We start from the raw sequence: 26,707 nt of genomic DNA, 5'->3' as shown, positions 1-26,707 counted from the left end.
AAGCCAAACAGGGTAGCTCTGGCTATCCGGTCTTTAAGTGATGACGTGACGAATCCTACTTCCGGGCCTAAAGTAGTCTGTGTTTAATATGGCTTTTGTGTTGTTAACATGTTTAATGTTTTGTATTTTCTTCTATTTAATCTCAAAAAGCTCCTAAAAACTGTCAGTGATCACTGTTGACCTCCCTCGGCTTTTATTACCGCTAATCATTTATTTAAGCTCAGTTTTTAAAACCTTACGATGTAACTACAGCCCGCCCATGCAGCAGTATATTAATGACTAACCTCGTATTGTGGATGGATTCCTCTCAGTTGTTCTCCTGGCTGAAGTTTGGTCCGTTTAGAGCATCCTGCCATGCGATTACATTTGTTCCTGACCACCGAGAACCCTCACGTTAACTTTTATCGAGTGGAAAAAAAGTTAGCTTGTTTATATTATGCTAGCATAGCTGTGTCGCTAGCGGTCACGTAGCACATCATTATATACCAGCTAGCCAAAATTCAGTAACCCTACAAACGTCAATGCTGTTTAGTTTTCTGTCTTCATTTATGTTGGAAGTGCAGAGCTGTACGTTTTAATTTGTTTCCAAAACCCTGCAGTCAGGACATGCTATATTGTATTTAGATGGAAGCTAGCGAGCTAACTTCCTGCTAACTTCTAACTCCGTTAAATGTCATAAATTCTGTTTTCATGGATGCCTGGATGCTAAACTCAATTGTTACACCTGGTAGAGCAGAACGCTGATCATTTTATTAAAGATGAAAGACTTTAGACAGTTTTTCAACTCTCAGTAATGCCACAGTGATCGTTTAATATATGGACCTGCAGCAGAGTTTAGGACCAGACACGGCTAGTGATGCCAGACTTAACGACCGGATAGACCAATGTGTTCCCTGTAGCACATCATTCCAAGTAACACTTGTTCCCTTTTTAAAAGAGAACCCAACAGTGAGATTTTGCACTAATTTCAGCCTGCTTTGAAATTCTTGGTATTGTTCTTTTTTTTAAAAATCCGTTCTGCCCTGGCTGGCATTCAATAAGTCAGCATGATTTTTTGATGTTAAGAGATCAATACCAAGGTCTGTGACTATCCAAAAACGAAAACGACATGAAATACCAATAAATAAATAAATAAAAAATTTTATCCTAAAGGATAAACACAACTTTCAAGTAGTGTCAGTGTTGTGAAGATTTTTAGGTTAAAAAATATAATGCAGTGAGGAAGGGAAGGAACAATTATTATATTATATACTATAAACTCAGTTAATAAATCATTAGATATTTCATACATTAATAAAAAAAAGAGACTTTTTTCATTGTATATTGTCTCCTTAGTGACTGAAATGCAAGGGCATTACTACTCAGGTCAGCCTAAGGAAGTATACCCTGAATATCAAACAGTCTGCAGCTTCGTCATCTGCCCTTTTCTCTACCAGTGACTTCATACATCACAGTGTTGTCTGAGCACACCCTTGGAACATGGAATTTATATGAGATTACAGTTCTACAGTCTCTCTGCTGTCAGCACAGTTGACCACTGATGAGACTCAAATACAGGTGACAGCTTTTTTTTTTCTCTCCTGGCATAGTATCTTGCAGCAGCATAACAACATAACCAATAATAATAATAATTAGATCCCACTCTATTCCCTTAATAGGGCCATTTATCAGGAATGCTTCAGCACTGCCAGTTCACTATGTAAGCCTTACAGTAAATGAACTACTTTGTAGCTTGCATCATGCTGAGTGAACTGTGTGAGTAGCTTCAGAAGAGGCTAAGATGAAAGAGCAGTGGGTTTTGAACTAATTATTTCTGCTTACTTGATAAGGATAACTCACCATGACCACAGCGCTTGCCCAAAGTCTAGCTGTGTGACAACCACAATCCTTAATTTAAGAAGTAGTGTGCATATCTAGAACAGGTGACAGATCAAGAGAGGCTATAAATGAGATTTTATTTTTCAATGATCCTGAGCCACTTAACTAGACCCAAATGTTCCTTTGGAGAACTCTGCATTCTTTTAAAAATGTTTATTTTTTATTGTGCTGCTTGTTTACTGGAGAACCAGAGCAATAAATCGGCATCCTTTCCATTTTTATTGTGTTTAGTTTGATCTGGTTTCCTTTACTTATTTGTGGCATGTGCCAAAAGTTACAATAACAATTGAAGATGCAAAAGCAATCTCTCTGTACAGAAGAAAATGTTTAACTACTGATAGTTGTTGTAAAGCTATTGCTGAGAATATAAAATAAAGGTCAGTATTCTCTGTTTAGAGGAAGCTACTGTAGTTTTCACAGAATTTATGCTCATCTAATTTATCAAGACAGTAGCTAATCATGCAAAAAGGCTGCCTTCTGGGCAAACTAAATTAGAGCTCAAATATGCCAAACAGTGGTAGAATCTACTAAAAATGGAGTCATTACTAAGCCCAGAAAACAAAACAGAATCTGTTTAGTTATACTGAAATAGTATACTGAGTGAAGGAACAAGATACAACTGTTTAATGGAACACATTACCTGTGAAAATGTAGGCACCTAATGATTATAAAATCAATGCAGTGGAAGTAACTGCACACTTAAAAAAAGGAAAAGGATGACACAGATGTTGAAAGGGAAAAGTGTTTATTATGACTCCACACACTGCGGCGACTATAAATAGCAGTTATTCGGCTGATTTTAATCAGTCATATAACAAACACTGAACTGATTTTAATTTTATGGAAGCAACATGTTTCACAAGAGATTGGACAGGGTGATAACAAGCTGAAAAGTAAGTTTTTCTAAAAAGATTTAACTTGAGGAACATTTCTTAGCTAATTAGGGTAATGTGCAACAGGGCAGTATCCTTTTTTTCCCCTTTTTTTCCAGGGCAGTAAACTGAGTATAAAAAGAGCATCTGAGGGGGGCAAAAGTTACCCAATCTGCAAAAAACTCTGTCTACAATTTATCGAACAATTTCAGAATTATGTTCCTGGATAAAAATTTTTTTTAAATACTTTGAATATCTCACTATCTATAGTGTATCATGTCACCAAACAATTCAAAGAATCTGAAGAAACCTCTGTGTACAAGGGACAAGGCTGAAAATCAGTGCTGTAAGTTCACAATCTTCTGGCTCTGAGGCAGCGCTGCATTAAAAACAGGCATGACTCTGTCATGGAAATTATTGCATGGGCTCAGGAATACTTCCAGAAACCACAGTCTGTGAACACACTTGACTGTGGCATCCACAAACACATATTAAAGCTTTATCATGCAAAGAAGCCATATGTGAGCATAATCCAGAAACACCATCTTCTCTGGGCCAAAACGCATTTAAAATGCTCTGAGACAAATAGGAAAACTGTTTTGTGGTCAGACAAAATTTGAAATTCTTTTTGGAAAACATTGACACTACATTCTCTAAACTAAGGAGGAGAGGGGTCATGCAACTCTAACGGTCCAGAGTGCATCGGAAATTGCAGCATAAAATGGATGATAGAAACGCACTAGCCATACTAAAATGTATGCAAAGGTTTTAGAGCAATGTATGCTTCAATCCAGGGGATGTGTTTTTCAGGGAAGGCTTTGCTTATTTCCGCAAGACAATGATAAACTACATAGTAGTACAACAGCACAAGTAGAGAATTGCTGAACTATGGACTCCCTGCAGTCATAGCACTTCACCCACTGAAATGTAACAAACAATATGTCAAAGAAGACCCATGACTGTTGAGCAGATAGAATCCCAAAAAATCCAACAAATATCAATTCAGTCCGCACATGCTTATTATTGTTGATTATCATTAATAAAAGAGATGATACTAATTTTGGGGGATTACACTCACATGCTATTTTGCCCCGTTTCATAAATGTAGTCCAAAGTAGCTAAAGCTGTCATGGTCCTGGGCCATGTGGGCCCAGTATTCTTAGTTCTTTGTATTTTTGTATTTCGTTCCTTATTTAGGCCATGTCTTCTGAGTTGCCCTGTTGTGTTGTTCCTTATGTGTTTTCCCTTCGTGACTCTTACCCCCTGTGTGCCCCTCTGTGTATTTATGAGCCCTCGTCTCTCTTTGTGCTTTATTCTGTTTTCCCCAGCCCGTTATGTCTGCGTTCTCCCCGTGCTCTCTCTCCTCCTGTTTGAACCTCTGTGTACGTCCTGCTTTACTTTGCCCATCTCCCATCAGTGTTACGTTCACTCCTGCCGTGTCTTGTTATGATTATCAGTGTCACCTGTGTTCCCCGTGTGCATCCACTTCCCCTGATCATCCCTCATGTGTATTTAGTCTCTGTGTTTCATGTAGTCTGTGTCGCGTCGTCTGTGTTATCTCCCCTACCCCTTGTCATAGTATCCCAGCCATAGTTTGTATTTTGCAGTCTAAATCTCATTAGAGTCATAGTTTCCCAGTCTATGTTCAGGTTTTCCCTCAGTTACTTTGTTGTTCTTTTCTATGAGTTTTTCAGCCATAATAAAAGGCTCGTTTTGGTTGGAATCCACTCCTGCATCCTCGTTTGTGTTCGCACCTGGGTCCACCACACACCTTTCCGCACGGTCTGCCTCCGCAGACCTTGACAGTACGACGCGACCAGTATGGACCCAGCGACACAGAGAAGGGAGGTCGTTCAGACAGTGGAAGCGCTATGCTGTCAGTGGATGCAGCGTTCCGGGGAGGAGGATACGGAGGAGTTGCTTCACCCATTGCGGGTGAGCGTAACCGTGTTCCCCTGGCTGTGGGAGGCGCTACCCCCCCTGATTTCTGATTACCTCCGCACCATCCTCCAACCCCGTCCTCAGGAGCAGGCGCCCAGCGCACGGGCCGCGTCACCACCGTTCCGCTGTCACGCAACTTCCCCATCACCGCCTCCACCATCTTGCGGCTCCGGGGTGATTAAAGTTGGCTCACTGAGACTCGGACGCAACCTGGGGTCGCTACCATCCATTCCTTCGTACACGAGCCGCTCACCCTCGCCGTTTCGTTCGGACTTCGCTTCTCCAGCCTCCTTTCTGGCACGGATGTGGTCGGAGGATGAGGAGCCAGCCGTCACAGCTATCAATGTTGTGTCAACAGCCGCTGCTAGGAGGAAGCGGCGCCTTCGTCGCCGCCGCACGTCAGCGCAGCCAGAGTCCGGGGTGTCGTCAGAGCAGTCGCCTGGGCCGGAACCGCTGGCCGAAGCCGCCTCCGAGTCCGTGTCAGCAGTGATTTTCGGCTCTGAGGAGATGTCCCCACAAATCACTGCCCGGGACATCGCTGAACGGGAGCAGGTGGTTCTCGCGGAGCTGGAGGAGAAGCTCCGGTGGAAGCCGTGGCTGACCCCCGACTGTGAGCAAGTCTTTCGGGGAACGCGCCTCGCTCTCGGGGGTCCCCGGAGTTGCCAGGGACTTCCACCGCTCACCCCGCCCGCTTCCACGGATAGAAAGAAGCGGCACTCTCGCCGCCGGCGCTCTGAGCCCCTCACAGTTCAGTTAGCTCCCTCGCAGCCACCCACAGTTCAGTTAGCTCCCTCGCAGCCACCCTCAGTTCAGTTAGCTCCCTCGCAGCCACCCTCAGTTCAGTTAGCTCCCTCGCAGCCACCCTCAGTTCAGTTAGCTCCCTCGCAGCCACCCTCAGTTCAGTTAGCCCCCTCGCAGCCACCCTCAGTTCAGTTAGCTCCCTCGCAGCCACCCTCAGTTCAGTTAGCTCCCTCGCAGCCACCCTCAGTTCAGTCTCCAGTGCCGCCTGTAGCGCAGTCTCCAGTGCCGCCTGTAGCGCAGTCTCCAGTAGCTCCAGTGCCGCCTGTAGCGCAGGCCCCAGTAGCTCCAGTGCCGCCTGTAGCGCAGGCCCCAGTAGCTCCAGTGCCGCCTGTAGCGCAGGCCCCAGTAGCTCCAGTGCCGCCTGTAGCGCAGTCCCCGATAGCAGTACGGTCCGCTGGTCAGCTTAACATTCAGCCAGGGGTCTCAAATCTCTCTGGCTCTGCATCAGCTCCTGCTGGGAGCTCGGATGAGCTCATCCAGGACTCCGCGGCTCCCACGCCGCCATCTACCTCGTCAGCTGGAGGGCCCGAGGAGCCTGTTCAGCCACCTGTCTCCGCTGGAGGGTCCGAGGGGCCCGTTCAGTCTCAAGCCTCGTCAGCTGGAGGGTCCGAGGGGCCCGTTCAGCCTCCTGTCTCCGCTGGAGGGTCCGAGGGGCCCGTTCAGCAACCTTCCTCGTCAGCTGGGGGTTCTGGAGAACCGCACCAGCCTCATGCCACGTCAGCTGGAGGGTCCGAGGGGCCCGTTCAGCCTCCTGTCTCCGCTGGAGGGTCCGAGGGGCCCGTTCAGCAACCTTCCTCGTCAGCTGGAGGGTCCGAGGGGCCCGTTCAGCCTCCTGTCTCAGCTGGAGGGCCCGAGGAGCCCGTCCGGCCTCACGCCTCGTCTGCTGGAGGGCCCGAGGAGCCCATCCAGCCACCTTCTGCTACGCCTGGTCCAGCCTGTGCTTCGTCTGCTGCAGCCTCAGAGCCTTCGTCTGCTGCAGCCTCAGAGCCTTCGTCTGCTGCAGCCTCAGAGCCTTCATCTGCTGCAGCCTCAGAGCCTTCGTCTGCTGCAGCCTCAGCCTGTGCTTCGCCTGGTCCCGCCTTGACTGGTCCCGCCTCGACTGGTCCTGTGCCCACCGGGCCTCGGCCAGTACGCCTGACACTGGAGAGCCGCCGCCGCTGCCTTGCGCGCGGCCGGCCCCCTGAACTGCTCCGTCGTCTCCTTCGTCGCCGCCGCTGCCTTCCGCGCGGCCGGCCTCCTGAACTGCTCCGTCGTCTCCTTCGCCGCCGCCGCTGCCTTCCGCGCGGCCGGCCTCCGGACCAGCTCTGCCACCTGTGCCACCCGCCTGGTCGGCCCCCCGACCGTGTGACCCGTGAACTCTGGTGCCTGTGGGCTCTGGGTCGGCCCCCTGAACTTTATTTTGACTATGGTCATGTGCTCCCGTGTTTTCTGTTGTTTATTTTGTTTCCCGTTCTGGTCCCTCCGTCCTGGTCCCCCGCCTCCCGCCCTGGGTGGGGTGTTTTCTGTTTTTGTTTTTGTTTCTCGGGTTTGGGCTGTCGGGAGCCAGCCCTTTAGGGGGGGGGGTGATGTCATGGTCCTGGGCCATGTGGGCCCAGTATTCTTAGTTCTTTGTATTTTTGTATTTCGTTCCTTATTTAGGCCATGTCTTCTGAGTTGCCCTGTTGTGTTGTTCCTTATGTGTTTTCCCTTCGTGACTCTTACCCCCTGTGTGCCCCTCTGTGTATTTATGAGCCCTCGTCTTTCTTTGTGCTTTATTCTGTTTTCCCCAGCCCGTTATGTCTGCGTTCTCCCCGTGCTCTCTCTCCTCCTGTTTGAACCTCTGTGTACGTCCTGCTTTACTTTGCCCATCTCCCATCAGTGTTACGTTCACTCCTGCCGTGTCTTGTTATGATTATCAGTGTCACCTGTGTTCCCCGTGTGCATCCACTTCCCCTGATCATCCCTCATGTGTATTTAGTCTCTGTGTTTCATGTAGTCTGTCGCGTCGTCTGTGTTATCTCCCCTACCCCTTGTCATAGTATCCCAGCCATAGTTTGTATTTTGCAGTCTAAATCTCATTAGAGTCATAGTTTCCCAGTCTATGTTCAGGTTTTCCCTCAGTTACTTTGTTGTTCTTTTCTATGAGTTTTTCAGCCATAATAAAAGGCTCGTTTTGGTTGGAATCCACTCCTGCATCCTCGTTTGTGTTCGCACCTGGGTCCACCACACACCTTTCCGCACGGTCTGCCTCCGCAGACCTTGACAAAAGCAATCCAGAGCTTAGTGCGAGACACAAGCCAGAGCCCCCAATGTGAACAAAGGATCAAAGTAGATATGACTAAAATTTTAGAGAAGAGTGTAAAACCAAAGGATCAATGTCTTGTTATCTGGTAAAGTTGTGCTGAAAACATCTTGGAAACCATATGGGAAATGATGCACATAAATGACATGTGTTTTGTTATAAAAATCTGTTGTACCTGCTTTTTATTTTTTGGTAAGGTAAAATTATAACATTAAACATTCCAGAGCAGAAGATTTTATTTTCAATTTTTATATAAGCAAGTAAATATTTTATTATGAAAATTACTTTTTTAATGAATAAAGCTTGATTTGTACTTGTATACACCATCAATTGAAGTTCTTAGAAAAGAAAATCATAATTAGCAAAAGTGGTCTTGATAGGTCATACTTTGATAAAAAAAAATAAAAAATAAAAATCAGAATTCAAAATCAGCCAAAAAAAATTGCAATTGGTGTATTTCTAATCAGCTTTGCAACTGAAAGTCCCTTCAAAGGAATATATGAATGGACAAACACGAGAACCTTAACTAAAAATCATCAGCATTACTAAATATCCCAGTAAACAACACAAGCATATTTTTTATTTAATTTTTTTTTATTGTTTATTTATGTATTTTTTGCTTTGTTTTGTTAAAGAGACACTTTTATTGGATAAAGCTGGTTTAATGTTTCTCCACTCCATTTCCTCTGTGACTGGACCATCTCATTCCCCAAAACCTTTGAAGCACAGAGAAACATTAACAACAATACACACACACACACACACACACACACACACACACACACACACACACACACACACACAAGCTTCTTTTCCATAATGAATCCAGCCCCAACATTTGTTGTAATTGCTGTCATAATTATGTGCTGTTGTAATGTAATGAATATGCAATGCCTGCTTTGGCACAGTCAACACAAAGAAAATGACAGAAGAGATTTTGTTGAGAAATTGTGTTTAGAAATTGTAATGATTTCTGACAGTTAATGATGCACACTTTAGAACACTTTCCAAACTCAACATCTGCATGACCTTAACATTTAAAAATGTCACATCATTAGTTAAACATTCTGTAATATTATACATTCCAAACATTACTATCCATGTATGTATTTAGCATAATGGATGCTTTTAAAAATCTATTGAATGTGCAGTATTTGACTGAATGAGCAGAAAGCAAATACACGCATACAACTGTAAATGTCAAAGCATACTTACAATACAGAGACATTCATGTTTATTAGGGCTGCCACGATTAGTCGACTAGTCACGATTACGTCAACTATTAAAATCGTCGACGACTAATTTAATAGTCGACGCGTCGTTTGAAGCTTTGTAAGATCACAAAAGACGCAGGAATAAGTAGTAGGATTTAAGAGTGTAATAACGGACTGAAACAGAAGATGGCAGCACTGCAAGTACAAGGATGCCAGCTGCCGTTAAACCCCGAAGAAGAAGTAGCTCTGTCCCATAATTCAGCGGTCCCCAACCCCCGGGCCTCGGACCGGTACCGGTCCGTGAGTCGTTTGGTACCGGACCGCGAGAGTTGAGGCTCAGGTGTGAAATGTATGGTTTTCAGGGTTTTTATCGGTTTTCAGCGTTATTTTGTTATCGTTTTTATCGTTAACTCGGTTTTCCTGGGTCTTTTCACATGTGTTATGAATAAATCTTCTTTTTTTCGGTACCAGTACTAGTTTTATTTTGTTGTATTTATCACAAAATCACACAAAATTAAAAAAACAAAAACAACAGTAGGACATTCAGCTCATGATACCTTTGGGTGACCACGCATTGTGGGATTTTTGTATCCACATTCAGTTAAACTCATTACTGTAGGACTAGTGATTCTTGTGAATTGCTAACAACAGATTGATGAATGGATGTCTTGATGAAATGTCGTTGCAAGGTGATAGGTGACCCTTATGTCATTAGAGCTTCAATGCATAGATTCTGCAAACCTCTAAATCTTTACTGGATGGGTAGATGGAGTTTTGTCAGCTAGGAACAGAGCACTCATATTAGGGCAGAAAGTTTCACCATGGGATAAAGGTAATCCCTCAAAAGATCTTTGTATTGATTTGAAAAGACCCTTAATTTCATGAAGAAGAAAAGTGGACATAAACTATTCTAGCAAAATTCCCCCATTGGCTGGATAAGCCAAGTTTAAAAAGAGAGACATTGTATCTTTAAATTGAAATTGTTAGTCTATGTTTTTCATTGTTCTTTTTCTATTTTGTCAGCATGTACAGTATGCGATGTCTAATAACTAGCAGAGCACAAGGTTGCTTCCTTTGACTCTCCACTACTGAATGTCATTTGTCTATAAGGTGTTTGTAGCACTGCAGGAAGTGATTTTTCCAAGGCAACAACAAAGGCAACAAAGGTTCGTCTTTTAAACTCAGATTAACAATCGACCTAATGACTTATGAATGTATCATTATCAAACACAGGTTCTTTTAACTTTGTATTTCAAGATAAACAAAATACTAAATTTTTTGTTTCAGACAGACCTGTTCTTGATTCAGTACAATTTAATCCATTTGTTATCTGATGTGTTTCCTCACAGGTAGGGCTAAAATGATAGGATTAATATTCAGTGCTGTGTAGCCTAGGATGGAATTATAAGGAAGTGGAGTTATGAATACTCCAATCCTACTGACACATTCATATTACTCTTCCTCTGAGACTATTATCCTGAATATTTATAACTTTAGGATTTGTCCCATCAGGAAGATGGGTGGATAGAGTGGAAACTAGCAGTACGGTGAGGGTGACAGATGTCTATTACACAATACATTAAAAGAGTGAATAGTCAGCCTAACTCATAACTACAGTAACTTATATACTACAGTGACAATGATTTCATATTATCTGTGCTATGATGAAGATATTAGTGAAGAAATCTAAAGTGATGACCTTAGCTTTCACATAAAAAAGAAAGAAGGAAAGAAAACACACAAAAACAGAGGGGTGTCATTTTGATCTGCAACTGTCATATACAGCTCTGCCCTAAAAATAGAAAAGCACCACAGGGTTACTTTTAATTACATGACATCTGTTTTGCTTTTGTAGCATCAGATGTCTGATAACAACGACAATTCGCTGAATTTCAATCAGGTTTAAGTACTTTGAGTTTTTCCTCACTTTTTGTTCTTCTACAGCACAGAAATTGAAGGTAGACATACATATTTGTTGAGTTTGCAAATAAAAATGGATTGGATAAACTGGCAAACAAAACTGATAATACACTCTATTGAATTTATTACTAACTGCATCCTAAACCTGCCATATTCTATCTTGTGCTATTCTGCAATGATGAAGGTCTCAGTATGCAGCAGAATGTATCCAAATGTTCAGTCAGCTGTGACGAGAACTAATGTGAGCTTTCTCTTACATTCGACTCCCCTTGGAAAAGGCAGCCACATGAGGAATCTGAACAGCTGACTGGGTACGAAAAATCTGACTGGTGAAATGACAGGAAAGGAATTCAATACCACTTTGTTCCTATTTTTCCCAAACAGGTACTAAACTAATGCATGCTAGACAGAATAAATAGTTAAATGTCATGAATGTAAACGTATCTTTACTTTGAAGTGTTAGAAACTAGATCAAAAACAGAATTGCTACAAATTTCTGTAACCAACACTATTAGTACACTAATTTCCCTATAATTTCTTCAATCACACCTAAATCCTTTAATGTAAAGCATCTGCCAATATGCAATTAACTCCATACATACATAATAAGTAACTGTCTTGCATAACACAGCTGTAAGCCCAAACAATTTCCTGTGGCGTATTTTGTTCCATTCAGCCAACCTCAAGTGTCAGTTTGAGTCAGTAAACTTTGACCCTTTTTTTTAGGTTCAAAAGGGATGGATTTATACTCCTGTTAATCAACTCATTAATGAATGAAAATCATTGTTTTAACACAATACAACAGTCACGCTGTCAATTTATATTTAATGTTATATCTTTATGTACACACTACTTTTGAGGGGTTCAAACATGGTTGGGACTTCTATGGCCTTTTCGCCTTTATGTGACAGGATACTGTTTGTACTCTGGAGAAGTGGGTTTGACAGCAGAACCCAGAGAGCAGATGGAACATCTCAATTTTTCATCAGCATCTTTGATTCAACAGTTAATTCAGACTCATGATGAAACCTCATGAAGAGGTTTTTTTGTCTGCTGATCTACTTATTTCCCACTTAAAAGTGCACAACCCCCACAGGCACTTTTCCACCTACTCCTTTTCCCTCTTACCATCACTTCCCCATACCGCTCTCTAAGATTGATTAATCACAATCCACTGGGGGTGTTTCGGCACAAACTTTATCCATGGCCGAGGGCTAACTTCACGCTGTCGCATCAGAGCAAAATGATTTTGCACAGGGTTTCCTTTTCCCTATTCCCACCTGATAGTCATCACTTTCATTACAGTTTGACTACATGTTTCATTTTTTGTTTTTTTTGTAATCCACAAGATAAAAACAAACAACAGCATAATTCCCTTTTAGACATTTGTCTTTTAGCAACAACGAGATGATTTGTATTAGACACTGAATGTAGATAAAGAGTGCATTTTTAGAAACAACAAACAATATACGCAATAGGAATTTGACAGTGTCATTGTAAGAAGGTTCATAGTAAGAGTGCTCATGCTGTTAACAACACATCATCTGTGACTGTAAAAATGCACCAATCTGGCACAACATTATGATCACTGACAGGTGAAGTGAATAACACTAATTATCTCTTCATCATGGCACCTGTTAGTGGGTGGGATATATAAGAGAGGAAGTGAATATTTTGAAAGAGTTGATATGTTAAAAGCAGGGAAAATGGGCAATTGTCAACATTTGAGCTTGACAAGGGCCAAATTGTGATGGCTAGAGAACTAGGGTAGAGTATCTCCAAAACTGTAACTTTTATTGGGTGTTCTCAATCTGCAGCGGTCAGTACCTATCAAAAGTGCCACTGTTTCAGCCACTGAGCAAACAGTGATAAACCAGCAATATACCGAAAGTACCAACAATGAGCATGGCATTGGGCCATGGAGCAATGAAAGAAGATTCCCTGGTCTGTGTGATGTTTGGGGAAATGTTCTGCTGAGAAATTGGGATTCCAGCATCCATGCAGAAGGTACTTTGACGTGTACCATCTACCCAAGCACTATTGCAGATCATGCACATCTTGTCATAAAAATAGTAGTCACTGTGGCTGCCTGTGACCTCTTAATGATGTGCCCCAAATAATGCGCCCTGCCACAAAACAAAAATGATTCAAGAATGGTATCAGGAGCACAGCGAGTTTGAGGTGTTGACTTAGCCTCCAAAATCCCCAGATCTCAGTCCAACTGAGCATCTATGCGATGTGCTGGACAAACACATTCAATCCATGGAGGGCCCACCTCTAAACCTAAAGGACTTAAAGGATCTGTTGCTAACATCTTGGTGGCAGATATCACAGCACACCTTAAGAGTTTAGTAGAGTCCATTGCTCAATGTGTCAGTCATGTTTGGACAGCAAAAGAAGGACCAACACAATACTGTGACGAATTGGTGTAATGGTATCAATAGCAAGAGCAACCCTGTGCTTGTCTTGCTAGCGCTCGATATACTATTGACCATAATATTTTATTACAGAGGTTAGAGCACGCGCTGGAGCTGCACTGCAGTATTTTGGATCATATCTACCTAACATACTCAAATTTGTTCATGTAAATGGGGAGTCCTCTTCACACACTAAGGTTAATTATGGAGTGCCACAAGGTTTCGTCCTAGAATAAATTCTATTTACATTATACGCACCTCCCTTAGGCAGTATCATTTGAAAGCATACCAATTAGCAGTTACTATTCATCTCTGGCTCACTTGTTTTAGTTAAAAAAACAGATGACTTTTAATTAAATGTAATTACAATTTGTGAGCTTTGACACTGCCTGCAAACTTCTGTTTGGCGTAAAATATACAAAAGTGATACAATAAAAACAGTAGACAGACTGCAATCAGACATTGACCATATCTACAAAAATATTTGCCTGCCAGAAGCTTTTCCTAAATCCAATAAAGTGCTTTCTTTCCTAAAAAAAAAAAAAAGTGTAAAAGTGAATAGCAAACAACAAAATAAATGAAAACAAAGCACAAAAATCTTCGAAATGGAACATATAATACTGTCCATCCAACTTTCTACTTTGCAGCTAATATTGCTCAAGGCTCTTTATCGAGGCATTGAAACTTTGGGATACCTTATGTGTACCTCTGCAATGTCAAGTAGGTATCTAACTGAAGTATTTGAGTCCATACTACAGAATGGAGTCCTGTTGTACATGTGCAGAAAGACCTTTTTTTCTTGAGTCTCTCTTTTTTGGTACCACTACGCCAAACTGTGAAACATTAGGTGATAATCCAAGATTTTATTTCTTTGCCAACAGCCACACTAAAGACTTTCTTGCTTCACATTTCCAAAATATTGGTCAATGTTATCTATTTGCTGATGTATCTGTATCGGCATTTATGATGGGCGATAAATTAAAATCAGAGAAACACCAGTCAACCATGTAATGAGTGTTGATGTTCTATATTTTGTCCACCAGAGGGCAACTTCCCTGTTGATAAAACGTGTTTATAACAACACAAGAATAGATGAGTAATCCACAAGTTGTTATGACAGTAAAACAATACAATAGGAAGATTACCATATAAAGATTAAGCACAAGCATTTATAATTTGAACAGACTGGAACATCTTGCTTGCCTGCCTTAAGAGATCACAGTCAGAAAAGGATAGACTCACACCAAGACCTCACACGTGTACTTTCTTTTTACATATTATTTCCTCCAGGAAGAACAGCAGTACAAGAAACTAACAGTGATGAGTCATTACACAAGCTCCCTCACATTATTATTTCCACTTTCCAAATAATTTTTTTTATACCAGAGTCACCTGGTACCAGGCATATGTGAAATTAATGCTGGCAGTTTTATTGGGAAAGAATAGATTTAATCATTACAAGTCCTCCTTTATATAAAAATTCAGAAGCGAGCGCCAAAGTTGCATGTAAGCATCCTAAAAGATAAAGCTTCCTTGCAATTTTAACCATAATCTTTAGAGAAAAAAACTGAAGTAAAATAATTATATTTAAAGCAAGTTATAATCCATATGCACCCACAATTTCTATTATTGTATAATTCATGTCGCATATTCAGAAGATTAATTCTCTGAACTTGCATGACAAGTTCTACAGCAGATCAAAGGTTTGCTGATAAATGTTATCAGAAATGACAGATGTTACAGGCTGAACACAGCCTTGTCCTATCATATTCTGACTGTCTGTGAAACTTCACTAATACCTACTCCTGTGAGTGCAGATTGATGTCTTTATGATTTTTTTATTTTTTTATTTTGGTGGCTTATATGGAGGAAGTCAATATGCACAAGATTCATAGCCCACACAATCCTTCTTTACTCCCATCTGCACAGCTCCAGAGTGACGTCAGTGCGTCGATTAGAGCTGTTTTTCCCCCCTCCTCTGCCATCTCTTCCTTTTTCCATGCCTAATCTGAACTTTTCATGAAACCTCTGCAATGCTGTATTCACTGGCTTGAAGATGGCTTTGAATAGCTGCAAACATTTTTTTTTAAAAAAAACCCCAGAAGAATCAAACTGGGAAAGCAAAGCAGTGATTTAGAATATTTACAGTTACTACACAATGTGTGTATATGAAAGCATAAAAAGGGCTTTTTCCTTTTAGGTTAAAGCACTGTCATGTATATTTGAGCCAATTTAGTAAGTAAAATGTTTCTCACAATATACTTTAATGTTAATTTCCCTCTATATTGCATTTTATCTTTGAGTCAATATAATTTATTGCTAATGCAATACAACTGTTTCTTCTTAAGATAATCTTGATATACTGTACATACTGTAACAAAAACGCAAGCTTAGATTTTGAGGTCACCATGACTTTGAATAATTCCATTTGTGTCAGATCACTAGCAGAAAGAAACAGAATGTTTGTATACAAAAGACTGTGCGCAGCAGTGTACATTTCAGCTGTCTTGCAATAAACTTTGGATGCTGATATGTTTCATGTATCATATACAATTCAGTTTCACAGCCCTAAATAAATAGACTGATGTTGGGACACAGTGACGGACCAATTGATATTACTCAGCACCTATGTTTGAACACGATAAGCAAAACCACATAATCCATATTAGCATGTAGGAAACGGTGGGAGGAGAATATTGTAAAAGTGCTGATAAAGCTTGCCAAGAAATCCCTCGTTATGCTGGCTGCTAAATTGAGAAACACAAGTTTCTGTAATAAAATGGGATTTTTAAAAGTTCTGGTAAAAGGACATATTATACTATTTGACAAAACTTTACTGCTTACTAAAGATCATGAACAGGAACGATATACTCCCTTTCTATGTAACCATTTGGGAGATCATTGGGAGAACATTGGGAGAAAATACAGACACTTTGCTTCTGTATTTTCTCTATCTCTGCAAACCACCAGCTGCTGAGGGAATCCGAGTTACTTCAAACTCCCACGCAAGCCAAAGACATCAGCAAGCCAGCCTACATCTGTGTATGAAGGTCCACAAGGGTAGTAAAGAAAGTTACTGTGCTCTTTGAACTTCTTGCCCCAAGCCTTTACTTGTCTCCACTAATCAGAGCCATTTTCATTTGATCATTTTAGCATCACTGCTTGAAAACACAAACGTATTTCAGCTATACAGGCAAAGGAAGGTTCATTTTTCCTCGATTCTGCCTCTTACCACTTTCCACGCCAGAGGCTGTCATGGTGGTAGTGGGGGAGGACAAATTTGTCATGATGGTTGCAGATTCTGTTGCATTATTTGAATTGCAGTAGACATTCATAAAAACTGTGGTCCACTCCTAGGGCCCGAGGCTACTAGGCAACAAGTCATCTTGGATGCAGACCCCATAGCTAAGATGCTAGCTGTAAATAAAATATGGTAATGGCTTCTCAGTGACTGGACTACTGCAAAAACCACACTTTAGCTTGTCCAAAATGTCAGACAGATGATTTTGGTTTCACCCCAAAAGCAGATAGCTGGTGTGTATGCTAATTCTCAAAATGTGTTGTTCTTACTCTCGTGCCACTGTTTCAGCCATTCTAGGGAATTGTGATATTGGCATAGATTTCTTTGAAAAAACTCAAGGCCAGCATTTTTTTTTTTCAAAAACACCTGCACTTCAGTGTGAAAAGCAAATGCAAGCGTCATAGGAAACTGGTAAACCTCTTCAGCCATGCTGCTGGAAACCTTGAAGCATATAAGTGTTTGAGCCTTGTTAGATAAAAGCAAAAGTTTGCAGAATCCATCTGTGAAATAGCACATTGTTCTCAGACTTTTATCAACACAACAATGTGGGAATTCTGTGTGCTCTAAGAGTTTTACAGTTATGTCTGAAAATCTGAAAAGCAGTGTCAGAAAACAATGCAGGAGTTACTTTAGATAATCATATCTTGCTGTGTGCAGATTTTGGATTTCTTACTTTCAGTGCATGGATATTTCATCATAAATTTTAGGAACAGAGCTTTTGAAATTTCATGAGACAAAAGATACCCAATGCTGAGGTGGAAGGCAAAAAAAACAGGTCTTCCTTTACAGATATAAATTCAAAATAAAGTTTATAGTTGATTAAGTTATAGTTAGGTACAGCTCAACTTAACCCGAACAATCCCTTAGTTATGCTGCTATATGCCCAGACAACCTTAAATGGCGCACTTAGCACATTCCCTCTGTTATAATTTTATAGTGCATGCTGTGATTATATATTTTTCCGTCTCTGTGCTCTTATATGTCTACTTTTTCTATATTTCTCCGGTGCCATATGTTTTTCTGTGGTTACTGACCTGATACACCTGCTGAATGGTTATTACTGCATTGACGTTGTTTGTTGTTTATCTGCGCTCCTCTTTTCTCTTTTCACCTTCCCCCCACCCCAACCGATGGAGGCAGATGGCCACCTTCCCCGAGCCTAGCTTTGTCTGAGGTTTCTTCCTGTTGAAAGGGTTTTTTTTTTTTTCCTAACTGCTGTTGCCAAGTGCTCAAAGGGAATTGTTGGACTTCTCTCTAAACAATTGTTAAGCATTGTGCTTACAAAGTAAACAGCCCTGAAATGAATGTTAAGGTGAACTGGCACTATATTAATAAAACAGACTTTAACTGAACTGAAATATTTAATACATTTTCCATTTTTGTAATTGATTGAACTCACCAATTAGAGACAGAAGGTAGTGAAATAAAAACTCAAGTTTCCTACAAAATATGCATTTTGTTCTTGTTACTATTAGTTTTACACATGGCATTTGTGTTCATAGGTTCCAAAGTTTAGATTTTTTTTTTTCAGTACAGTTATTAGATGGAATCTGCCACCTTTTGATTAAATTGCTCATTGAAGTACTTCAGTAATTGAAGTACTTCAGTAAGTATGTTCAGCATGAGCTCACTAAGGGAGTCAAACCAGATAAAGCTGCATGCTATTGGGTCAAAATGACATGCACTCATATTTTTTTCTTCAAGCTGCTACTTTACAGCAATAGAATCAAATGGGCTATTTTGTATTTCCACAGCAATCTGGTTTAAGTGTATCTGCTAAAAGGCCCATACACTATTAGCAGTATATATAGTGTATATAAAATGATTTACACAGTCACACTGACTAGTCAAGCAAACAATAGCAAATGAAATGAAACAATGAAAATGGCTTCTAATCTGGGCATAATCATTTTATATAACTGCTGAGAGCTGCAGTGTGATGGAAAGCTTGGTGATTGTCAGATAGTTGCATGACAACAACCCATTTTCCAGGCCAAATCTCTCTTCACTTCCTGTGAGTCAAGACCAGCCATCAGTAGCAGGCAGTCACAGTGCGCCGGAAACCTATCTGAGATCCAGTGCTTGTTAAATCTGTTAACACTGCTATGATACACAATCTGCAAACCAGCCTTCACCACTGTGGTCTGAGACAACACATTCTCCTTGGTGCTTTAACAGAAGGCTTTAAAAGAAGCCGTTTTTAAAGAAATTACATCAAAAACTGATGACCTTCCCTCAGATTTTAAAACATAGCCTACAGGTCATGTCATAATTGCCACTTCACAGCCTGCTGTACTGACACAATTTTATATTGACTGAGTTTCTTTATTTTCATTGACAGCGACTCTATCAACTGAATCAGTATGTTTGATAGTGCTGTTTTAACCTATTTTTGATATTGCACTGAATCCCTTTGACCCGTAACACATGAACATCAATTATTCTGCTCTTTTATCCTTGTAATTTTCCTGACTGAGTCTTCTGGTAACAAATCACTTGAGCCTGCCTGCCCCATTTCTGGATCTACATAAAATCAGAACATCTAGTACTTTACAGGAAAACCTGTGAACCTAAAAGCAGCTGTTCAGACATCAGCCTAAAACATTTTACAACAAATCTGTATTCAGCCAAGGGCACACAAGTAATGCACATATCAAATGTTTCTTTTATACACTTCTAACAGTCTATATAAAACTCAGAAGGAAGACGTAAAATTCATCGGACAGAAAAATGTCACAAACTGTGAGACTGCGCAAGATGTAGCTTTCAAAAAAGCCCTCACATCAGTATGGATTAAAATGATATTTATGATTTGTTTAGTAAGAAACTTCATCCTTAGTTTGATCTAAAAAGTTAAAACAGGAATGTGTTAAAGCATTAGAGACGATCTAATTTCTATTAGGAAATGGTCTAGGTCAGAAATGAATACTAAGCCAACTCTTTTTGTCTGGAAAAAAAAACTTCAAAAGGCTGCAGTTTGATATACTTTCAGTTTTGAACACTGTTATCTCTAGTTCTTAATCTCTGAATGAAATTTCTGAGGCTCTGTGAAGTATTTTGTTCTTTCCTAAATGGCATTGTAATACAGACAGTAATACCATGTTGTACCAACCTATTTGAAAGTTCTTTCATTTTTAGATGGTGTCATAGGTGAGGTCAGTAGCTTAAGGGCAAAATAAATAAATGAATAAAATACACACACAAAAGTTGACCAATGTTCATCTCAGAAACAGCTGGTCTCGACTATCAGGTTTCTGAATGGTTAAACCCTGTAGTTATATAGTTTAACAATGTTATAACAAACTGGCTAACACCTGGTTCTTTAATGTTGTGTTTTTCCACTGAAAATAAAACAAAGAATTGGGAACATTTTTGTACCTTTACTACATGAGACACAACAGAAAAACATGTAGATACATACACTAAGAGCCAGACTTCCTGTCAGTAATTCACTCACTCTTCTGCACCATGATTGCTTCTTGCTCAGGTTTTAGAAAGATGAAAAAGTCAGTACCACCAAGACCAGAAAAATAAAACAGCTTTTTGGCAACACTTTGGAGTTGAAGGACACAAGCAAGCAAACATGCTAGCGCTAAGAGCAGTGATGTTAACACCTCAAAATGAAACTCACTGACATGCTTTAGCTTTGTTATACTTAGTACTCTAACGAGTACGATTTTAGTTACATGTTAACAAGAAACAAACAGATTTATATTATTTATGAGACTGCCAGATTTTTATTATAATGACTTACCTAACATGCTAGGTCTGCAATTCAAGCAAACTAATCAATTTTTAAATTACTTTTTAAAAAAAAGCAACATGTTACTGTTAAAATTTTGCCTCTCTTTGCTGTTTCTTTAGCTGTCACAAAACAAAATAGGAAATTCCCAGTGTAATCCGTTCTATCTACTCCATGAAGTGTAACTTACTCAAAGTCTGATTACATCTAGGTAGCTTAGGAAAAAAACAAACAAACAAACAAACAAAAACAGTAGAGTAGTAGAATTTTTTCTGTGGTGAAAGTATTTTCATCATTTTGAAGGCTTTTGTAGATGAAAAGGACAGGAATGACAACAGCTGTACTTCAAATTTGATCAAGGATACCTCCAAACTTGGCACAGCAGCCCCACAACAGGCAGGGGGAATTATTTTGTTGCTACAGTAAACCACTGAGGCAGCTTTTAGTTTTGCTACAACCTCAACTTTGAAGAAAGGGAAGAAGATTTCTGCTGCTTATGAAGTGGAGTAGATTCTGCGAGTATTATTGGAATCATTGGAAATGTGGCCTGTGAGAAGTACATTTTTCTTGATGCAAACGTTTTCTCGGTACAGAAGATGCCATTCATTCAACATAATCAACAAATCATTTTTTTGTCCATGAAAAGTGCCTCAAGACTAATAAGAAGGAAATATCTAAACAAATTAACAGAATAAGTAATAAAATAAACACTAATAGAAACAGTAAATGTGAATTATATTAAAGAAGAAAAAATCGTAAAGAAAGAAGTATCTCTTGGATACTTTAACTGGATCCAAGAGTAGGATAGTTTAAGTGTTTTTAAGGATTAAAGCAGAGCCCAGCTCTCTTATATCTTTGGAGAGGCAATGCCACAGTTTCCAGACATAAATGAAAAATTATGTCTCCAGTCTTATTTTGTTGGATTTTGGGTAGCTTGAAAGCTACGGGATCTACTAGCTTGTAAAAGGACATCATGCATCTTTGAGGTAGGCTGGTTTTACAATGTTGGGAAGAGTAGAATACGGGTTCACTCTTCTTTCTTTTTTTTATCATTTAAAGTCTAACCATAGAATCCTCAATGAGTTACTTTTTTTTCAGTGGACTTTTAAGAAAGACTAGTCAAAAATTCATTTCATTGATGAAAGCATGATTTTGAATTTCAATATCTTGCTTAGTCTGGAATGCACACACTTTGATCATTTTTCGCAGCTGTACAAATACCACATATTTTACTTATACAGGGCGAAAAACCTAGGACAGAGTCTAAAATAGTTTTTTGAGATATTGCATCGTTTTGGCTTTTGGGCCTACTTATAGAATTTCTCTCCTGTACTCATTTAGTTTCAGAAAGTTATTACTCATCCATTTATTTATTGCTGACAGGCAGTCAATGAGGGAGCTTAAGGCTAGGATTATACTCTCTTGCAGACACACATATGGACAGCTGTAGACACCGCAGAGGCATAGGTTATCTTATTATACAGTTTTTCTAGTCCACTTTGAGGACACATGCACAGATTGTAACCTTGTAGTGAAGTGGCTGAGCAGAAAAGTTTGTTCAGTCAGACAAATGCACACACATCCCCTGTGTCAAATGTTGCACTTAAATCTAAGAGAACCTTAACCAAGCCCTTTCTAGCACTATGCCTCAGGTTACTGAAAGTCTTTATGAGTGCAGTCACTGTGCTACAATTAGCTCTGAAACCTGATTGAACTTTTTTCTTTCTAATGTAGAAATCTGCTAGAAATAGGTTTTTATAATATATTTCTCAGTAATAGAATTTTTGGCATCGGCCTGTAATCATTTAGGATTCCAAAGTCTAGATTTGGCTTCTTCAACAGAAATTTCACAACAGTGATTTTGAACACCTCGGGGCAAATTCCCATTTCAAGGAATATGCTAATGATTTTCTGGACAGATTTCAAGATACTATTGAAAATCCTTTCTCATTGGAGAGGGTATAGATCAAGGCAGGTAGCATCTTATAAAGTTCTGAGGTTGAAAAGGTACTTTTTTTATACATAAAGTAATTGGTTCTCTTTGCTTAGCAAAGTTTTATATCTGACTTTTAAAAAAAAAACAATCCTTGGGATGGTAGCAGCAAACTATTATTAGCTATTGACAATAGTCTAATTGTTGTTTGTTAGCCTTGACAGCCAGGGTAGCCTTGCTTTAAGGCCATAGTTCATAACACAAGGAAAAATGTGTTATGCAATACAGCAGCATATGTGATAAAACAATGTATGCTGGGATATCACACTTCACACAGTGCACTCTATTCCGTAGCTCTATGGCGGCATAAAATATGCATTACAAAGTAACTCTTCAAAAATAAGAATCCAGACATAGACTATATAGCCTGCTCTTCATACCGTGAATTTGCAACATGGTTAAAAACAAACAAACAAAAAAACAAATGCTTGAACTATTAAATTTTACTAAGGTTAGCTTGTAGGTGCAAGCTAGGTGTAGTAGAACTGTAGCAGACTCTGAAACACGTGTAACAGACAGGAGTGGTGCATGGACTAAATGACCAATACTGTTTTTATTTGTTAGTCATATGAGACAGAAGATTGGAGAGGACAGAGCCTTTCAATCTGTGACAATTACACTTTGCTTCCCATTCCAACCTTGTTTAGTTGTCTCTCTGTCATCTTTAAAAAAAAAAGCACTTAGAATAGAAAAAACATTTTGTTTTGTTTGTTTGTGTGTTTTTTGTTTAACCAGGCTTTCTATTGAGATTCTTATTGTCTGATTTTTTCACTGTCTATTTTATTTTATTCTTGTTTAACTTAATTCTACATTTTAACTTTGTTTTGAAATACTATTAACTGACTTTGTTTTACAGCACTTTTTGACTAAATATCAGTGAAAAATTTATATAAATAGAGAAAGAGACAGAGAGGTGTGTGTGTGTGTGTGTGTGTGTGTGTGTGTGTGTAAGCGTGTGTGTGTAAGCGTGTGTGTGTGTAAGCGTGTGTGTGTGTAAGCGTGTGTGTGTGTGTCAGTGTCAATCAATTTAGTTTCAACAATACAAATAAAAACCAGAAAACCAGCATGACCATAAGTCAGTACAACCATATTCTTGCTATTTATTAAAATTAAATTCTGCCTTTTGCTGTTGACACGGTTAACAATATTAACACCTTCATGTAACATTTCTCCTAAGCGATATAATAAAACCCCAAAAGAAAAACCCATTTCAAATAAGTATGATTCCATTCCTGAAGTACCCTACTTGCAGCGCAGAACCTTTGTGCAGTTCACCCTCATCTGAGCAAACACCTGAGGCTTTTAAACATCTAAGAATATGTTAAGCCCAAATGGCTCATAATGATTTCCTATACGTCTGCAAAGGTCAGAACACTTTAAAATAACAAAATCCTCAGCTATGCAAGAAAGGTTAACATCTTGGTTTGACAGCATGCTGCTGCTGTGATGTTGTAGCCAAGGGTGAACTCTCCTCTGAAGCCCTTCAAACACCACCGTGCTAGCACTGACTCTGAGCCTATAACTCCAGCCGAATGAGCAGGGTTATACTTTGCTTCTTCAGTAAGGAAAAAAAAGAGTGCTTATAGTTCTGTTTTTTAGTGCAAGCTCTCCATGATAAATATCCATGCAGAAGGCAAAAAAGCCTTTGACAAATGCCACTGGGTCCATAGGTGTGACAAGCAATATCAAAACAATAAAGGGACATGTTTAAATGTCAGGGCAGATTCTTATCTGCAGCACATATTTGAATGTGTTTTTCCTAAATTCCAGTGCAACATCCTAGTCCCATCACCACTCCACTCTCTGCCCTAAAAAGACAATCCTATTGCTCACAGCTTTAGCATTCTGTAAAACATAGCTTATATATATTGGTTAACATTCAGGATTCGCGTAAAATATCATCAGTGCTGTGTTCTCATCCCCCAACATCGAAACACATCAACGGAGGATAAAAACACGCGACAATGATGCCACCGCTGTGCCGTGCAGACCGCGCTGAAGGCGGAAATCTGCATTAAAAGACGCACTTCAATGTTTTTCAGCGCATCAACTTTAATATCTGTTGAGCTCAGGCGCTATCTGGTGTGCAAAACCCACGATCAACAAACGCCTTGGAGTGCGCTTCAGCATTGGAGCTATACTTGTGCGGTACTCAGAAGTAGGTGCTGTCATGCAAGCTGGTCGTGATAGTCGATGCAGATGAATTAAGACTAACTACATAACTAGGCCTACTGCTACCGTTCTTCTTCCGTTTCCATTTAGTACATAGACACGCACACCGCACATCTTGCAGCCTGAACTGAATCCGACCATTATTCGTTGGTTTCACTCTTCCACGACTTGGTTAGTCAGTAGGGTGAAAGTTGGCATGTGGCGAGAATGGTACCGATCGCCTCCACCCGGCTGTCCTGTTAATGGTCAGTTAGTAGTCCTGATTCGCTGTCACATAACGAATGCCTCAACTCACTGACAGTTCGGATATTGTTAGACCCCACGCATAGATCGGAAAGCTGTGAGAGGTTCCCACTGCGTGAAAATGGCATGAAAGGGTCACACTTACCGACGGCTAAATCCAGTAGATCTGCGCACAAAAGCAAGTACAATGAGAAGACGGTCATCTTTCCCTTATTTTGCAATAAATCCCAAACTCCATCTGCGTTTACATGCCCTCCAGGTTTCGGCTGTGTAATCCCCACCATTCCAGAGGTATGCGATTCAAAGGTGCCCCCAAACTATTCATGATGCAGCTCAAGTCTAAGTGGAGAATTCGGAGAAGTTGAAAATGAATGCAGCATTCAGAGCAGTCATAAACGAGCATCACATCAAAAAAAAAAAAATGACTCACTGGGTGCGCTTATAGAACAAGCGGAATGTTTTTCCCCCCCTCACAGTTTAAACAATAGGGAGCTGCGCTTAGCCGCGCAGAAGAGATAGGCTGTGGAAAAAACGGAGCGGTTTGGATGAAAATGTCTCTCTCTCTCTCTCTCTCTCTCCCTCTCTCTCCTCCCGCCCTCCCCCTCCAGACAGACGCACAGTCATTCCTGATCACTCGCTCTTTTATTTCACACAATTTTCCTTAATCCTACCCTGGATTCAGACCCCTCTAATTCTGCCCATTAAGCCGATTTACTTCCGTTGGATTTTTCTTTTTATAAAAAAAAAAACATTTGTAGAGATCCTTGTGCTCCGTATAGTATATAGCGTACAAGAATATGCATAGGTTACGTATAAATGCACTTCCTAGTCATCTAGTTGATGAGTTAATTATCAGGAAAACATGTTTCTTTTCTACCCAGTGTTATGCATCAAAAAGTAAACCGTTAATCAAGTGAAAGGACCATTACATGATGTATTAAATCTTGTTATTGTCATACACTCTTACTATGTGGGTGCTCACGATTAGTGCTCAAAATCCCACTTACTGGAGAAGATAATAAGTGTACATATTAAGAGTATTTTGCTGGAGCAAATCCACAAAGATGTATTTGAGTTTAATAAGTGCCTGTTTTATTGAACTGGCCTGACTGGTAAAAGTTGCCGTTCTCTCTCAAATTGTCTGCAATCATTTGTATCATTAGGGAACATCTGTCATGCAAGCAGCAGTTCCTGTGCTATTTTTTTTTTTAATACTTTGACATTACCGTCATCAAAAAGCATATCGCTTTTACCAAAACTGCATGCTTTGGTATGGTACAAACTATAACAATGATACCTTGATTAGCATTTCCTTCCTGTCATAGAGCTGGATCAGTTTTACGGCTAATTTTGAAAATAAGATGAAGACTGAAGAATCTGGTATTTTCTAAGATTTTGATCATTTCCAAAAATCATTAGACATGCTCAAGAGTGAGTTCACTGCAAGTACATACTCCAAGATTTGGAAAAGTTTGACGAGTGCCTCAGGCTGTGCCATTCTTGTCAGCATCACCTTAGCATGGTCAGTTTTGGTTTTCTGTTTTACTCCGAAAGGATGTTTCTGACAATACAACCTTTTGTGAAATGGTCCTCTGGGTTTTCATTCAAAGTGCAGGCAACAAGTTATTAGGGAAGACAGCCACCATCATGGCAGATCCATTCTTCAAAAAAATATGAATGCAGTTGAATAAAGTCATTGGTTTCCCATTTTCTGCAAAGCCGACTCAATATATCAAGACAATATATTTTTATTGATCTGTGCAGCAGCGAAACAGTAAGACCTTTACCAATGCAGGAACCCCAGTAAAGGTGTGTTCTAGAAGGCATAGGCTTAGTGGTAGATACACTGGAAATCTCCTGTTGCACCACATCTCCAAGTTTCTCTATTGGACTAAAATCTGGAGACTCTGTGTGAAAATTCCAGTATATCAG

The 26,707-nt window shown here is 40.1% G+C and overlaps 1 protein-coding gene across 1 annotated transcript in view; it reads right to left on the bottom strand.

Moving 5' to 3' along the window:
* The window catches only part of igsf21a (immunoglobin superfamily, member 21a), a 203,676-nt gene extending 178,617 nt beyond the window's left edge, over positions 1-25,059 (bottom strand). The window contains exon 1 of the mRNA XM_085354552.1: positions 24,921-25,059. Within this exon, the coding sequence (XP_085210678.1) occupies positions 24,921-25,059 (139 nt within the window). The remainder of the gene's footprint in view (positions 1-24,920) is intronic.
* Positions 25,060-26,707: the final 1,648 nt, after the last annotated feature.

Source organism: Diplotaxodon limnothrissa, linkage group LG5, assembly GCF_057381915.1.
Source record: "Diplotaxodon limnothrissa isolate DT_005_m linkage group LG5, D_limnothrissa_male_GT1.1, whole genome shotgun sequence".
Taxonomy (NCBI): Eukaryota; Metazoa; Chordata; class Actinopteri; order Cichliformes; family Cichlidae; genus Diplotaxodon; species Diplotaxodon limnothrissa.
This window is presented reverse-complemented; position numbering and strand designations above follow the sequence as displayed.